The sequence below is a fragment of the Nelusetta ayraudi genome, unplaced genomic scaffold (genome assembly GCF_046127955.1).
Source record: "Nelusetta ayraudi isolate G7.1 ecotype Tasmania unplaced genomic scaffold, CSIRO-AGI_Nayr_v1 ptg000063l, whole genome shotgun sequence".
NCBI classification, from domain to species: Eukaryota; Metazoa; Chordata; class Actinopteri; order Tetraodontiformes; family Monacanthidae; genus Nelusetta; species Nelusetta ayraudi.
This window is the reverse complement of record NW_027466113.1, coordinates 3,110,805-3,128,100: the sequence shown is the minus strand read 5'-3', so window position 1 is coordinate 3,128,100 and position 17,296 is coordinate 3,110,805. Positions and strand designations below refer to the sequence as shown.

The 17,296-nt window shown below is 52.4% G+C and overlaps 1 protein-coding gene and 1 long non-coding RNA gene across 4 annotated transcripts; one reads left to right on the top strand and one right to left on the bottom strand.

Annotated features, from left to right (window-relative positions):
• Nucleotides 1-495: 495 nt before the first annotated feature.
• On the top strand, nt 496-17,191 carry LOC142898267 (AT-rich interactive domain-containing protein 1A-like). Of its 3 annotated transcripts, none has more exons than XM_076041125.1 (20): nt 496-1,735; nt 4,225-4,443; nt 4,980-5,828; nt 5,942-6,037; nt 7,253-7,493; nt 8,130-8,219; nt 8,325-8,495; nt 9,407-9,749; nt 9,846-9,991; nt 10,100-10,185; nt 10,290-10,499; nt 10,598-10,802; nt 10,905-11,058; nt 11,229-11,395; nt 11,532-11,748; nt 11,870-11,995; nt 12,243-12,351; nt 12,490-13,366; nt 13,508-13,638; nt 13,898-17,191. In XM_076041125.1, exons 1-20 carry the CDS (start codon nt 803-805, stop codon nt 15,770-15,772), a joined length of 7,245 nt encoding a protein of 2,414 aa, XP_075897240.1. In that variant the 5' UTR covers nt 496-802; the 3' UTR covers nt 15,773-17,191. The 3 variants fall into 3 exon arrangements, with proteins under 3 accessions (XP_075897240.1, XP_075897239.1, XP_075897237.1); XM_076041124.1 differs by having other exon boundaries at nt 11,226-11,395; XM_076041122.1 differs by having other exon boundaries at nt 11,223-11,395.
• Nucleotides 5,823-8,193, bottom strand: LOC142898269 (uncharacterized). The gene is made up of 3 exons (XR_012928554.1): nt 8,090-8,193; nt 7,185-7,581; nt 5,823-6,063 (listed from the first exon to the last, which is right to left on the bottom strand). It is a non-coding gene; the product is annotated as an uncharacterized LOC142898269 (long non-coding RNA).
• Nucleotides 17,192-17,296: the final 105 nt, after the last annotated feature.

Below are 17,296 nucleotides of genomic sequence, written 5' to 3'. Positions count from 1 at the left end.
GTGTTGCCTTCGCTCGTCCAAGTGGCTCATCAACATCAACGGAGGGAAACAACTCAACTGTGTCACCTCTATGGTTTATTCCGTGTTGACTGCATGATAATCACTACCCCTCCCACAGACTCCCCCCGTAATAAAAAAAAAAAAACAACCCAATGATATATGATTATTTTTAAATAAATAAATAAATAAATATTCTACATCAAACGACGACTCATCTACTTTTATTTTCACTCCTCCGAGCCAAATGTGGAAAATCACAGAAGTCAATTTCTCGCGAAATACTTTGTGTCGTTCTCGATCCAATGCACTCTGACGTCTACAACGCGTGTGAATAGTTGTTTTATGATCAGTGGTTTGGGTTTTTTCGAGCTTCGTGAGAGGCTGCGAGTCTAAAAAAAAAAGAAGGAAAAAAAAACAAAAAACAAGTCCGCTCTGCAGAGGAGCCGATCCGGTCCATGTTTTGCGGCCATCTGCGGCTCAGTAAAATGGCTGTATGTAGCGGAGCCTCGTGTTGGTTGGGTTCGCTCCCTGCCTCCTCTATCCGGGCTCAGTAACACAACTCCCACAACAATTTCTCTCGCCTCTTTTTTCACGCATTGTATGGAGCCTCCATCGCACGGCTGAAACTACTAGACGGAGCCGGGAGCAGGGGGAACCATGGACGCCGGATTCGGTCCGGTGTGAGGGGGCGGGAATGATTCGGCACAAGGATAAATGGCTATGAACAATTATTTATATTCAATGCTAGCTTTTGATTGTGACTGAACTCGCCGAGAGGGAGAGAGAGGTGGGGGGTGATATCATGGCCGCTCAGGTCGCCAACGCCGCCACTCTGAACACTAGCGCGCCTTCCGAACTCAAGAAGCCGGACCGAGACCCGAAGGACGACTCGGCACCGGGGGACAAGCAGGCGGACAAAAAGCAGCCGGGCTTGGACGGCGGATCGCCGGGCCGCGGGGAGCTGCAGGACGGGGTGGACGGTGGAAATGCAGGGGGAGGAGGGGAGCCCGAGATGAAGAACGGCAACGGGAACCCACCCAGAGCTAACAATATTACCCAGAATGACTCTGTCGGACCGGAGGGCAACAACCACCCGGGCCTGGTGCACCATCACGGACCCGCTTTCCCTCCACCCTCATACGGATACAATCAGCACTACGGTCGGGCCCCTTTTCATCAACATGGCGGACAACAAAGCCCTGGCATGGCAGCTGCTGCGGGTCCGGTCGTGCCGCCGAGCAGCATAATGGACCCGTATCAACCTAATTCCCACGACCATGGCTTTTCAAACCACCAGTACAACAACTACAACCCGTTCCCGAACAGGACTCCCTACTCCGGCCAAGCCTACGCCGTGAACTCCCCTCGCAGCAGCCAGGCGCCGACAGCTGGGGGGCAGCCAGCTAGCGTGAAGCAGCAGCAGCAGCAGCAGCAAGCGGGAGGACCGACGGCGATGGCTGGCTCGTATAATAACCAGAGATATAACATTGGGAACCCTCAGCCGACGTCGACGCCGACCCTCAACAAGCTCCTCACGTCGCCCAGCTCGACGCGGCCTTATCCCAACTACCCGTCCAGCGACTACGGCAGCCAGGAGGGAGCTAGCAAGGGACCGGCGGACATGGGCAGCAGCAGCGCGCTGTACGGGGGGAGCAACCCGGGCTGGCAACAAAGGAGCCATCTCCCGTCGCCTATGAGCCCGGGAAGTGGCGGGCAGCCGCTGGTTAGGAACCAGGTAAAGACACAGCAGCCGCCGGAACACGATTGGGGCTTTTGGCGGCTCCCGTCCCCTCCTCCTAGCTAGTCGCAGCGTTAGCAGGCCAGCCATTGTCTGGTACTACTAGTTCGCAAAGACTCTAAAATGGCTGCCTCTGCTCTCTGTTTTTCCCCCCCTTTACACCACCACCGTTAAACGCTTGTTTTTGCCACATCCTCGGTGATATCTAGTGCGACACATGTAGCCGTTAGAGGAGATTTGCGTGCTAGAAACGATGTATGGACGTCCGGGGAGTCCAGAAGTCCAGACTTTCGAAAGGGGCGAAAATACTCCGCGGAGATCAACGGCTCGCCGTTTTTCCCCCCCTGCGCTCGCTTCACAGGCTGTTAGACGGCCAATTTATAAGGTTTCCACCGCTTTTTCAGTACACAATTCGTGGGTTACTGTATCAGCAACTTATCCTGATAGACAATAGTTTCTGGTAATATTTTGGGTGTTGACGTTTGTTGTATTTTTCTTAGCCGAGAAGCTATAATTTTGTGGCTAAGATGGGAGGAATGCTTTCTGTGCCCAACCTGCCTCTCGCTGTTGGTTATTCACCGGCGTTATTTTTTAATTAAAGCGTGAGTCACTTTAACGGGCCAATATGTCTGATAATGTTGTGTATGCTTGAATTATGTTCACCCTTTTTGATTGAACCAATTTTCTCCGTGCCGTGGCCGAAGGCTGTAAAACACTTGGCTGTGTGTGTGTGTGTGTGTGTGTGTGTGTGTGTGTGTGTGTGTGTGTGTGTGTGTGTGTGTGTGTGTGTGGCTGCAGCAGCCTGCAGGTCGCAGTTTGCTCTGGGATTTGAATTGTGGAGGTAAAAATCCTGCTGTCAAAGCCAGGAGATAGTTGGTCTTTGGTTGACATGCTAGCTCAAATCTGATTGGCTCCTCATCGGCTGCTCATGGCCATTTATAATTACATGTGATGCAAGGCGGCAGTTGCTGATAACACACTGCATCAAGTCACAGTGGCAGGGTCACCAGAGGTACCACTGGCCCACTGCTGCTCAGCAGCCACAACAACCCAATCACCTGGATCCATATACAGGGTCATCAGAAAAATTTGTTAATTAATCAGTAAATTCTAGAAAAGAGCACTTTTTTGCAGCATTTTGTTGGTATATCATGTCCTTAATGACCTCATCCCCCCCCCCCCGCCTAACCTGACAGTTGTGTGGTTGTTGTTGGATGCATACGTACATGTATGCATGACTGCAGAAACAACCGTTAAGCACAGCTGAACACCGAGCTGAAAACGTCAGACAACACCTCCCGCTCTGCTAGTTTTCATAAAAGCCACTCACCACCTCATTTGTTTTCCTTGATGCTGCACTGATAATCAAATGTAAAGTTGATGGACAGATAGAGTTTTTTTTCTTTCTTTAATCTCTGTCTAACTTACTACAAAAGAGCAAGGTGTGTGTGTGTGTGTGTGTGTGTGTGTGTGTGTGTGTGTGTGTGTGTGTGTGTGTGTGTGTGTGTGTGTGTGTGTGTGTGTGTGTGTGTGTGTGTCTCACCAGTTTTCAACTCTGCAGAATTCAGTCCACCATCTCTCCACAGCCAAGGGAGTTTCCTCCCTGTCTTATGCAGATTAGCCATGTGCTGCTCCCATTAATTTCATTTCATTATCTAGGACCTGCTAGTGTCACATCATGCATTTCACGTAGCGTTTGTTGAGTGCCATTGTTTGAGCCGGGTGCTCTCTTAACTCCACAGTGAACGTGTGGTAATGGACTTGACGTAAAGAACTAGGTCTAGCTTTCAATTGTTAAATTGTCATTGCATTCTCATTCCCAGTGCCAGAAAGTGTGTATTTTTTTCTGCAAATTTTGTAAATATTTTTATGTGATGGGAAAGGTTGTCGTTTTAGGCATAGGGAAGACTTGGGAAGAGTTTTCATCCTGACTGATGGTGTTGGATAAAGATGTTGTGTTTTTTTTGCCAGCTGTTGGTAACTGGCTCTGGTGTCATTCATCCTGTGCCAAACAAACAGTAACGGGGGGGGGGGGGGGATCTTGGACCTGACTCAAAACAGGAGCACAGCTGGGATGTGTCTAACATTGGGCAGACTGCCCTTCACCCAGAGCGGACACACACACACACACACACACATATATATATATATATATATATATATATTATATGTATGTATAAAATAAGCTCCTTTTTACATCCAATGCTATTTCAGAGTGAGGTGGTGGTGGGGGGGGGGGACTCGAGGTAATGACCGTGGGAAATTAGGTGAAAAAAACAAAACACTACACTGTCCTCATTCACTGAAGCAGTTTTTTTTTTATTTCTGCTCTTACGATGAGACTTTGGGAGGAAAAAAAACTACTGCAGTGGCATGTCTAAAGACTTTGCATGGCCTCAAGGACGTTACTTCACTAAAACCTGCTGTTGAAAATGTGCATTCTGGTTTTTGACTCGCTTGTTTCGTGTCATTTCCACCCTGTGCAGCCGCCTGGTCCCATGGATCCAATGGTGAAAATGAGAGGGCAACCTTACGTCGCCGGCAGCCCGTACGGTCAGCAGCCGCAGCAGGGTCCCCCCACCGGTCCACAGCAGGGACCGGGGTACCCGGGTCAGGGTTACGGCCCTCCGGGACCCCAGAGATATCCAGTGGGGATGCAGGGACGCACACCTGGAGGAATGGGAGGCCTGCCGTACGGCCCACAGGTACCTCCTGCAGCACGCAGCATTCTGAAACATGTTCCGTCAGTCTGGAGGTTTGAAAGATTGCATTGCCTTCACTCGCTGGTAATGGTTGTCTAGCGGCCCTTGATTTTCAAACAGACGGAGCGGGAGTGGTCTCAATGGGTGTTTTATTAAATTCAAGTTTGTAGAGGCATTAATCAAATGCAAAGAAAATGGAAAGGAAATACACAGAAAGTTTGTTTAAAAAAAAAAAATCCAACAAACCAATGATAACTCAACTCAAGAAGAGAAGAAAATATCAAATGATCGTAAAGAAATGACCCCAGAGCATGCCAACCAAACTGCAACCGTGAATGAAACCAAACAAGCATCAACGCAAAAGAACTCGCTCTTTACTTCGCAAATCAAGGGTGCTGAACTTAGTTGAGTTTGAGAATATTATCCTGCTACCAGCTGCATACTGCAGCTCCGATTTGGGTGTCTTGAAAACCATTGAATAGATGAGTGGAGTTACCTTCTGTATACATCAAGTGTGTTTGTCTCTTTTTTTTCTGTAGATGGCTTCTTATGGGCAGCAGGGCCCAGGAGGCTATGGCTCCCAGGGCCAGGGGCCGTACTACGGCCAGCCTGGTCAGGGCCCCCACCCAAGCTCTCACCCAGGCTCTCACCCGGGCTCTCACCCGGGCCCCCACCCAGGCCCTCATCCGGGCTCTCACTCGGGCCCCCACCCAGGCCCTCACCCAGGCCCTCACCCAGTATCTCACTCGGGCCCCCACCCAGGCCCTCACCCGGGCCCCCACCCAGGCCCTCACCCAGGATCTCACCCAGGTCCCCACCCGGGCTCTCACCTGGGCTCTCACCCGGGCCAGCAGCAGACTCCCTACTCGCAGCCTTCACAGGGACCAGCAGGCGGCCCGTCTCCTTACCCTGGCCAGGGCCACCCTCCGCCAAATGCTGCTTCACACACACCCCCCCAGGGGGCGCCGCCCTATCAGCAGCCCCACATGCCTCCACAGTCCCAGGGGCCACTGCCAGGTCCCTCCCAGGGGCCCCCACAGCCGCCCTACTCCCAGGCCTCTGGTCCGCAGCCTGCTCAGTCCCTCTACGGCCAGCAGCAGCAGCAGCAGCAGCAGCAGCAGGTCCCTCCAGGTCAGGGGCCGCAGCAGCAGCAGCAGCAGCAGCAGCAGCAGCAGAGCTCCCAGGATACACCTGGACCGCAGGCCCAGCCCAGCTACCCAGGATCAGCTCAGGGGCCCCAGCAGCCCCCCTCGCAGCAGCAGCAGTCGTCTCAGACTTCACAACAGCCACCAGGACACAACCAACACCCGCAGAGCCAGCAGCCTGCAGCCTACCAGCAGCAGCAGCAGCAGTCACCTTATCAGCGCTTCCCTCCTCCACCACAGCAGGTACTGCCCTCACTCTGCCAGGGCTTCTGTGTGTCACACTGGATTATCTTCTGACGTTCTGCAACCCTGTCGTCCCGCTCAATCCCATGTCCTCATGTTCTCCTGCCTGCTAGGAGGTGTCCCAGGACTCCTTCCAGTCCAACGCTCCTCCCTCCAGTCAACCTAAATCCGGCCCGGAGGACAGTCAGGGCCGTCCCTCCAGCCTTCCGGTCAGTTCTGCCTCGCTATGTCACTGCTGAAACAAGGAAAAAATGATTTTCACAACATGTTCTGATTTTTTTCCAACCACATGAAAAAGGGCTGGTCCCTCCTCCTCTGTGTTGAGTGTTTAACACTCAGGGAAATGTCAAGGTCTACGCAAAGAGAGAGCAATAGGCATTTGGATGGTCTTTTTTATTTAATTGGTCTCATTGGTAGTCAAATTTTTTAAAGGCTTCTTTTTGGCCTGCTGGTGCTCTAGAACAGTGGTTCTCAAGTGGTGGAGTCTCAGGACCCACATAATTTTTCATGAAGTCGTGACCCAAATATGTTTTCCCACAAAAATAAAACTCGAACCTACTTTCTGTCTTGTCTAGTCAATAAATGATTACAATTATTGAATGGGGAGGCTGACCACAGAGCCGCGACCCACCAGTTGAGAAACGCTGCTCTTGCCGCTCAACACGTGTCTCCCAGCGCATTGACACACTGGTGCGCTGTGCCACGTTGGCGCTAGTGAAGCTGCAGCAAGTGACTCCAGTGTCAATGATTGAAGCTGGGATGAGCACAGGAGTGTGTTTGTGTGCTGGAATCACATGGCCAGTCTGCTGTTACATGCTGAATCAGCACTCATCCCTACAAACCGTGGTAACCATGGTGACCGCAGGCACTGAAGCTCTCCGATTTTGAGTTGCAACGGTGAAAATAAGGACTGACGACTGTGCGATTAAACCTTTGGGGAGTGTTTGAGTGCAGCCGTAACGCTACAGATTTGCACTCTAATAGTTTTATTTTTTATTTTTTTGGAACATGTCTTCATTGTCATCTAAACATACATCACAAATGACAGCTTCTCATTTTTTGAGTCCCCCAACCAGCCCTACCTAAGTATAGAAGAAAACCAACAGCACAGCACAGTTTGTCTCAGGAGTATAGTAGCATTCAAAAACATGGAAAAATCGTCCAACTTTACACTTTAAATGATGACCTCAGATTGTGTGTGCACTTTGTGTCACATTACACACACTTATCAATGAAACTGCTGTACTTTTTTTACTCTCTTCACGCTACCTCACGCAACACAGTGGCCCCTGCTGAGTAATACCACTTCAATGCTCTGTATAAATCACATATCGTGGGCTAGACAACAAAAGCTACCTCGAACCCTCGAACTTCCAGTCAGCATCGGCTGTATCTCTGACTCTGCGTCTCGGCTCTGTGTTCAGGACCTGTCGGGGTCCATCGACGACCTGCCCACCGGCGCTGAAGGAGCGCTGAGTCCGGGCGTGAGCACGTCGGGCGTGTCCAGCAGCCAGGGCGAGCAGAGCAACCAGGCCCAGTCGCCCTTCTCCCCCCACACCTCGCCCCACCTGCACGGCATCCGAGGCCCCTCGCCCTCGCCGGCCGGCTCCCCTGCCAGCGCCAGCACCCCCCGAACCGGACCGTTGTCGCCGGCCAACATGCCAGGTGAGGCTGGAGACATCTGATGGTCAGCAGGGTAGCTGTCTGCTGGACTGGAGATGGTAGAACAGTCGCATCAAGCAGCCAACGTTTCCTAATTAGTCAGGTGGAGATAAGAATAACAATAAGAATGACTTTATTTATCCCGCATTGGGGAAATTTGCATAGTTATCGCAGCATGTACAGTGCAAAGAGAAGACTCGAAGAAAATAGTGTGTGAATTTAAAAGAAATAAAATATACATACAAAAATGATTTACATATCTGTGGAAGTGTTAAAAAATAAGTATAATAATATTTTTACACTCCTTTGACTTTTATCTGCAGCACTATGTCAATTTTGAGATGTTTATCAGACCGTCCTCCTTTAAAAAACATTGTTTTACAGCAAGGACCTGAAATTGATTTTGCTCAGCATGATGAATGCACAAATAGATGGATAGATAAATGTATTTAATGGATTGAAAATTGGGAAACTACGCACTATCATTGTTACTTCTAATTTATTTATAGACTTTGCGACCGTCATATTAGAATGCAAATTCATATATTGCCAGTGGTAACATAATGGATGATATCCACCATGTGTTTTCCAATATGCACCTTTGTCGTTCTAAGTCTGTGGTTTTGTCACATGGTTCAGGGGTTCAGATGCCTCCGCGGCCGTCAAGTGTGCAGTCTGATGGGAGTCTGCACCCTGCAATGAGCCAGTCTCCCATGGCCCAGGACAGAGGTGCGTTCAAGTCTGAGCCCAAAAGTATTGGGCAGAAATGAACGATTCAAGAGGGTCTCTCACGCGCTTCTCCTCCTCCTCTGCATCTTCTCTGCTCCCTCTCAGGGTTTATGCAGAGAAATCCGCAGATGCCTCCTTACGGCTCCCCTCAGTCTGCCTCCGCTCTGTCCCCACGTCAGTCCTCAGGGGGACAGATGCATCCTGGGATGGGCCCATATCAGCAGAACAACTCCATGGGTGGCTACGGACAGCAGGGGGGACAATACGGCCCCCAAGGTACATTCACATCGTCTCCCTCAAGTTTTAACACTGTAGCTCGTCTTTAGTTTGTCCCAAATGTGTCACTAAGTCGCCTGAACGTCAACTCGTTCATGTTTTTTTTATTTTTTAAGCGCAGCGTCATTTTCATGAAGGCGTTCCACTTAGTTGCCGTCTGTCAAATAGAATTTCCTCCGTAAATGTCCAAACATGAGACAAACATATGGAATATCTCTCTCTCTCTCTCTCTCTCTGCCACATCGAATGCCATGCTATCGCCGGTCCCTCCCTCTGACTGTGTTGTGCCTATTTATAGCCGTGAAGCAGAGAGTCAGCTGACGTAGCAGGGCCTCCTGTCAGTGGAGCCGAGACTGTGACGGAGGCTTGTCGCTCAGGCTGCACAGCGCTCTGCTAGCCAACTGCACGCACACGCACTGCTTTCTAAGACTTTTAATGTTGATCATTTATCAGATGCTGTAATTATAGATACAGTATATAAAATAGCATTGTATATTATTTTTGTTTTTCGATGAGATATTGTGCAGCTAGGTGCTTAGCAATCAATTAAATACAATTGTACGCTATATTTTTTTTACGGGTGTATATATATATGTATATATATATATACATATATACATACATATATATATATATATATATATATATATATATATAAAATTAGACAAACACATGAATTTGAATAACTGATATATAAATAACTGTTGCTTTCAGGGCAATGTTGCTTTTAATCTGCCATACTGACCTTATTCACCTTATACAGCTAGTGTTGACACTTTTGGAATGACTGTGTACTTCGTTTTTGCAATGACAATAGAGGCTTTTTTAAATTATACATACTAGTTTATTCACAGACAAGGATTTTTTGTTTTTCTAATCACCTGCTTTTATTTGATCCTGCTGTTCTGTAGGTTACCCTCGGCAACCCGGTTATGGCAACATGCCCAATGCCAACTACCCTGGGCCGGGCATGGGCCCCATGAACCCGATGGCAGGGCAGGGCGGGGGACCCCCGTACGGGGGCATGCCCGCCGGAAGGATGCCCCCCAATCAAATGGGGACTCGTCCCTATGGGCCCGGTATGGGTCCAAACATGGGGCCCAACATGGGACCCAACATGGGGCCCAACATGCCCCCTAACATGGGCAACATGCCGCCCCAGGTGGGCTCCATGTGCCCCCCACCAGGCATGAACAGGAAGCCCCAGGACCCTGCAGCCATGCAGCACCCCGCCTCCAACTCCATGCACAACAGGTGGGTTCAGGATCAGTGACTGAACAAACGGCACAACTGTCCTTGTCCGTGTTTCTATGGTTGCAGGTGCTCAGTAATGTTGTGTCCCCTCCCCAGGATGCCTGGGTACCCCGGCATGTCTCCAGGGATGATGGGCTCTGGGCCCCCTTACGGTCCCCCCATGAACAGCATGCCTGGGATGATGAACACACAGGGTGGGCCGCCGTATCCCATGGGGCCAAACATGGCCAACAACTCAGGTGGTGAGTTGAATACGCTGCAACTCCATCGGGCTTAGAGCTGTTGTGGATGTTGTTATTTTTGAACTTTTTGCAGTAATTTTTCAGCTAATCCAAACTTGTTTTGTTCAGGGATGCCCCCCAACTCGGAGGTGAACAACAAGATGAATAACAAAGTAGATGGGAGCGTGACACCGAAGCCCGAGCCCAAATCAAAGGTATCTTTGCACCCTAGTTTGCTTTAAAAAAACAAAAAATCTGAATCATATTTGTTTTTATTTGCACGCGGGTTTACGTCATCGTTCTTGTTTCCCTCCAACAGAAGTCCAACTCTTCCACATCCACCAATGAAAAGATTACGCGACTGTACGAGTTGGGTCCAGAGCCGGAGAGGAAGATGTGGGTGGATCGTTTCTTGTCCTTCATCGACGAGAACGCCATGACCCTCACCAACCTGCCGGCCGTGGGCCGCAAACCCCTCGACCTGTTCCTGCTCTACATGTCGGTGAAGGAGATCGGAGGAATGGCGCAGGTGAATATCGCGAGTCGCCCGCCTCCCCTCCCTCTCCTGTGGAATGTGACCTTCTAAAGCGTCTCTGTTGTTGTTGTTGTTTTTTTTTTTGTCCCCAGGTGAGCAAGAACAAGAAGTGGCGAGACCTGGCCACCTCCCTGAACGTGGGCACGTCCAGCAGCGCTGCCAGCTCGCTGAAGAAACAGTACATCCAGTGTCTGTACGCCTTCGAGTGCAAGGTGGAGCGCGGTGAGGAGCCTCCTCCTGAGATCTTCGCCGACAACAAGAAGAACCAGGCGGCCAAAGTCCAGCCACCGTCTCCAGGTTGGCCCTCATGCACCCCGAGAACACACTGCATCAATTATTCCATCAACTACTCCATCAACCACTGCTCTGCCTAACAATTGTGCCCCCCTCCCCCTGCAGCCTCCCTCTGCTCCACAGCCGGCTCAGGGTCCCTGCAGGGTCCTCAGACCCCCCAGTCCACTAGCAGCTCCATGGCTGAGGGGGGGGACCTGAAGCCCCCCACCCCGGCCTCCACACCGCACACTCAGATGCCCCCCATGCCAGCTGGATCCAGGTGACTCTTGTTCAAACGCCTCTTGTATTAGATTCTCTGCAGTAACCTCACCTGTGGTCAATTATAGAAACTTATTCCTTGTTTCCCCCCTCCTCCTCTCCCCTGTCCGCGCTCTTTGCTTCCATTTTACCCCCAATCCCCCCTCCACCTCTGCTTCTCTGTAGAAGCAGCGTTAACCTGCAGGACCCCTTCTCTGAAGGAAATGATCCAGCGGCCTTCCCCAGGAAGAACATGACTCCCAACTCTCCCTATCAGCCTGGCATGAACACCCCAGAGATGCAGGGACGCATGGGCTCCTATGAGCCCAACAAAGATCCTTTTGGTAGCATGCGGAAAGGTACATTGGACCTATGAGAGGCCTGCAACAGCACCTCCTCAAATCTATAATAATAATAATAATCCTTCCAATCAACAAATGGTGCGTTTTCGATTGCACAGTGTGAATTTGGTTTTAATTGTCGATGTATTCACAGTTGGGGAGCAGTTCTTACCTGCCAGCCAGGGGCCCAACAGCGGGATGGGTGAGCAGCAGCAGCAGCAGCAGCAGCAGCAGCAGCAGCAACCACCACCACCACCACAACAGCAACAGCAGCAGCAGCCTCCATTCAATAGGGGACCACCTGGGGCCATGGGCTCAATGCAAATGGGACCCAGACAACAGTATCCTTATGGACCAGGCTATGACAGGAGGTGAGGACCACCAGACACACTGTAACATCTTCTTGCTGAACCTCATCACATCATCAAATGACATTGTTGTGAGCTGCTGAATGTTTGATTCTGAAGTCTCGATGTGCTCGTGTCTCTTCAGGTCGGAGCCACAAATGGGCCCCGAGGGCAACATGGGCTCTGGAGCTCCTCAGTCCAACCCCATGATGCCTGCCAACACAGACGCCGGGATGTATTCGCCAAATCGCTTCCCCCCACAGCAGCCACGGTGAGTCCAGGCGCCACTTGTCTCGAGGAAGTCATAAATATTATCTTTGTGTTCTTGTGTTGCTAATATGGCAGGGACAGACGGTTATAGTAAGAATTTGGAACCGTTTTCTGAAATTCCAGAGTCCCAAAAAAGCCCTCCTGCTTGAATTTATCAGAACTTAAAATCTAATTGTGACTGTCAGCTGATCACTTGTTCATTCCAGTTAGAAAATGCACATGAAACTAAAAGGGAATTGTGTTTGCAGACATGATTCCTATGGTAATCAGTATCCTGGACAGGGAACCTCCCCCACTGGCTCCTACACCAATCAGCAGCCTGGAATGTATCCGCAGCAGCAACAACAGCAACAGCAGGTTAGTCGTCCAGCAGCATCACCTTCCTCTGATTCATGTTTATCTTTATATTATCTTTTATCTGAATCTAATCTAATTTCTCTCTCTCTCTCTCTCTCTCTCTCCCCCCCCCCTCATTTTCAAACACTTGCGTTCCAGAACTACAAGCGTCCCATGGAAGGCGGCTACCCTCCATCCAAGCGCCATGAGTCAGAGTACAGCGGGCCCTTCCACGCTGCCCAACAGCCACCACAACAGCAGCAGCAGCAACAGCAGCAACAACAGCAGCAGCAGCAGCAAGGGGGCGGCTCAGCGCCCTCTTCAGGACAGCAGGAGACATACAATCAGTACGGTGGCAGCGGCGGGCCCTACCCCGGCCCTGAGCGCCGCCCCCCTGGCCCAGGCAATCAGTTCCCCTTCCCCTTCGGCCGCGAGCGCATGGCGGCAGCGGGAGCCGGGGGTCCAGGGCCCAACACTCAGCCCAACATGCCCCCACAGATGATGGCGTCGGGCCCCGAGGGTCCACAGGGGGGTTTGTGGCAGGGGCCGCGAGACATGAACTACCCAAACTACCCCAACCGGCAGGGCGGTCCCGGGGGCCTCCCCCAGGGGCCCGGCTACCCGGGCGTGAGCCGCTCAGAGGAGATGATGTCATCAGAGCCGCGCATGAATCATGAGGGCCAATGGGGGGGCCAGATGGGCCCACGGCAGCCCTCCTACAGTGGGGCGGCGGGGCCGGGCCAGCCCATGGCCCGCTCGGTGCAGCCTAATTACCAGCCCCCTCAGGGGGTCCAGAACCACAGCCCCGCCTCCGTGCCCCGGCCCATGGAGAGCAGGACGTCGCCCAGCAAGTCTCCCTACATGCACGGGGTCATGAAGATGCAGAAGGCCGGACCCCCGGTGCCTGCATCTCACATAGCGCCCCCTGCAGTGCAGTCACCCCTGATACGGCGGGACATGCCCTTCCCCCCCGGCTCTGTGGAGGCTTCCCACCCGGTGCTGAAGCCTCGCCGGAGGCTCACTGTCAAAGACATTGGTACAGTGAACCATCATTACTTTATATTTTGGGCACTGAGCTCCACCGATAGATCAGCTCTGGAACAGAGCAGGTCTATTTGGTATGGTACCATCTCCAGTCATGCTCAAGTGTGTTGTGCGCTTCTCTCCTCACCTGCAGGAACTCCAGAGGCCTGGAGAGTCATGATGTCGCTCAAGTCTGGACTACTGGCTGAGAGCACCTGGGCCTTGGACACCATCAACATCCTGCTGTATGACGACAGCACTATCTCCACCTTTGACCTGAACACGGTAAGACCCTCAAAGCCTTCAGTGCAGTGGAGTCACGTAAAACTTGTCCTTAAAAAAATGCACTGACGAATGTTGTTCAAATAACATCTATGGGGGAAAAAAGTATTTCTATAATGTGTTACGACCTTAACTGCTCGGTATTGGAGAGTACTGAAATCCAAGTCCTCTTCTCGTTCTGTAAAATAAAATTGGTATCGATGCATCCCTATCAATAAGTCCTGGCGGCTAACAAGAGTAACGTCTTCTGTTCCTCTCCCAGCTACCCGGCCTGCTGGAGCTGTTGGTGGAGTATTTCAGACGCTGTCTCATCGAAATCTTTGGGATTTTGCGCGAGTACGAGGTGGGAGACCCCGGACAGAGGGCGCTGCTCGACCCCGACGCCCTGAGACCAGAGGAAGAAGAACCACCATCCCAGGAGCCAGATGGAGGGGACGACGAGGACGAAGACGACGACCAGGAAGAAGCGGAAACTGGGGGGTCAGTTCGCGTTAAGGAGGAGGAGAGGGAGCCAAGTCACGACTCTGTGGGCCAGAAGACCGAAGCCGAGGACAGAAAACCCAAGAACTGGTCGTCTGAGCAGACCAACCCCTCCAAGGCCGCCCAGGACAACCCGTCCAAGGTCACCCAGGACAGGCCCAGGCAGGCCAGCAAGTTTGACAAGTTTCCCATCAAGGTGGTACGAAAGAAAGACCCCCCTCTGGTGGCCGGTCAGTGCAACAGTCATGGCAAGATTCAAGAGTTCGACAGCGGGCTGATCCACTGGAGCGCCGGAGGCGGAGACTCCACGGAGCACATCCAGACCCACTTTGAACCGCGGACGGACTTCCTGGAACCACGAGAACGACTTCCTGTTCCACCGGCGCTGCTCAGGAGACGAGTCCCCGAGGAGGAGCAGCAGCAGGTGGAGGAGGAGGTCCCTGAGGAGCAGCGCGTGTTGACTGAGGAGGAGGAGAAGCGGAAGCGTCAGGACGAAGAGAAGCCCAAGGAGAAGGAGGAGAAGCCCGAGGAGGAGGAGGCCATGGAGGAGGAGCAGGAGAGGAGACCACCAAGCCACCAGGAGACCAAGACCACGCCTCTCCTCTCCTCCTGCAGCATCCTGGAGGGCCAGCAGGGCGGCGCCGTCCTGGAAGACGAGCCCCACAGCAAGGACGAGGGTCCGCTGGTATCGCTGGCCAGCTGGCAGGACTCGCTGTCGCGCCGCTGCGTCTGCGTGTCCAACATCGTGCGGAGCCTCTCCTTCGTCCCAGGCAACGACCAGCTGATGTCCCGGCACGCCGGCCTGCTGCTGCTGCTGGGGCGCCTCGTCCTGCTGCACCACCGGCACCCGCGGCGCAAGCAGGCACCGCTCACCTACGAGAAGGACGAGGACACGGACGAGGGGGCGGCAGGGGCGGGGGCCCGACGGTGGGACGAGTGGTGGTGGTGGGACCTCCTGGGCCAGCTGAGGGAGAACACCCTGGTCACCCTGGCCAACATCTCGGGCCAGCTGGACCTGTCCCTCTACCCTGAGGGCATCTGTCTCCCCCTGCTGGACGGCCTGCTGCACTGGGCCGTGTGCCCCTCGGCCGAGGCCCGGGACCCCTTCCCCACCCTGGGGCCCCACGGCGTCCTGTCGCCCCAGAGGCTGGTGCTGGAGACCCTCAGCAAGCTCAGCGTCCAGGACAACAACGTGGACCTGGTGCTGGCCACGCCCCCCTTTGCCCGCCTGCAGAGGCTGTACGGCAGCCTGGTGCGGCTGGTGGGTGACCGGCGGGGGGCCGTGTGCCGGGAGATGGCGGTGGTCCTGCTGGCCAACCTGGCCCGGGGCGACTCGACGGCGGCCCGGGCTATCGCCCTGCAGAAGGGCAGCGTGGGGAACCTGCTGGGCTTCCTGGAGGACGGCCTGGCCGCCACGCAGCTCCAGCAGAGCCAGGGCTCCCTGCTGCACCTGCAGGTGGGGCACTTTGAGCCCACCAGCCCGGACATGATGCGGCGGGCGGCCCGGGCGCTGCACGCCCTGGCCCGGGTGGAGGAGAACCGGGTGGAGTTCACGCTGCACGAGTCCCGACTCCTGGACCTGTCGGTGTCGCCCCTCATGAACTCGCTGGTCTCCCACGTCATCTGCGATGTACTCTTCCTGATTGGCCAGTCGTGACAGCTGTAGGGAGCTGCTGTGGCTCCACTGTTTGTTTGTTTTTGTTTTTTTTGGGGGGAGGGGTTGTGGGTTCAATCCCCGTGTTCCTCTGAAGCCTGGCCCTGTGTGTGTAAGCAGGCAAGAAAAGTTCAAGTTGACTGTCTTTAATTTATGAGAATCCTTCAGTTGTCCGTTGTGAGGGCCCCCCTCCCTCCCCTTGGGACGTCCTCCCTCGGGGGCGAGGAGGGGTCCCTGCCCGGGGGGGGATGTGTGTGTGTGTGGGGGCGGGGGGGTCGTCTCAAAGCCGTCGTCAACCAAAAACCCAGTCATATGCCCATAAAGTGACACTTACTCGCAAACGCCAACGCCAAGCGGACGACACAGAGATCGGAGAGGGGGAGGGTGTCGGGGGGTGGGGGGGGGTACTGTTCTGCACTTGGGGGAGAGTTACTTTTTAAATAAAGATAAATAAAACAAATAAAGAAATAAGAAATTTCTGAGATAAAAAAAAAAAACAACAAAACAAAAAACTGTAACCAAAGTTGCTGTTTCGTTTACAGTCAGTTTTGGGAGACAACGTGGCCCCTCGCCCGTCCCCTTGGGGGCGCCGTACCGTCTGTGATGTGAGGGGGGTTGATGTCCTGAGGTGAAGCAGACTGAAACGTGGCCCTACTGCTTACAGTCGCTGGATTCAGATGGAGTCACAAACGCTGTCCAAGACACCTTCACCCGGAGGCCTGTGCAGTGTGCAGTAGATTGTAGGACGTTTTTTCTGTACCGTTACTGCTCTCGAGTGTCAGCGTTCTCCAATACTTTTCAAACACAAGCAAGAAGATGCAGCTCTCGCAGAGTTTTCAAGGTCATTTGAGTTTGGTGTTGAACAGAAAATGGCTTTCTTCCCCAAAGTATCGAGAACCTACAACACCCTTACCTCCTCTTATCCCTTGATTGTATGAAGACCCCCCCCTCCCCCAATTGAAAGAAATCACCTCTTAGGACTGGTTTTAAACTTCAAATACAGCTTTGCTGTGGTGTATATATGTTGTACATTACACTTCCTTTCTCTGTGTCTGTCTGTCTTTGTCACTATTATGGCACTTGTTATTGGTGAGGGACTGAGGCTGACGTGTGAGTTTGGTCTGTGACCTCCAGTCCCTGATGAATGGACCCTCTCCTCTGGTCTCTCCACAGCTCTGTAGAACAGCAGACATGGCTCGAACCTGTTATCTCCTGGTACAACAAAAATAAACTAGATGAAGTACACATTTGACAATTTTTCTTCAGTCATGGATCCTGCATATTTGTATTTCAGATTATGTAGCTAAGACAACATGTAAATTCCTCCCTTTCCCTTTTTTGGCTCAATGAATATCATTTATTCAGTATGAAATCTTTATACTATATGTTCCATGTGGTAAGAATAAATGTACATTAAATCTTCGCAAGCTGTTTGGTTGTTTTCTTAAGGAATCGGGTCACCATGGACACAGAAATCACATACATATATTTAATGAAATAAAATGAAAATACACCTTTGACTGCAGT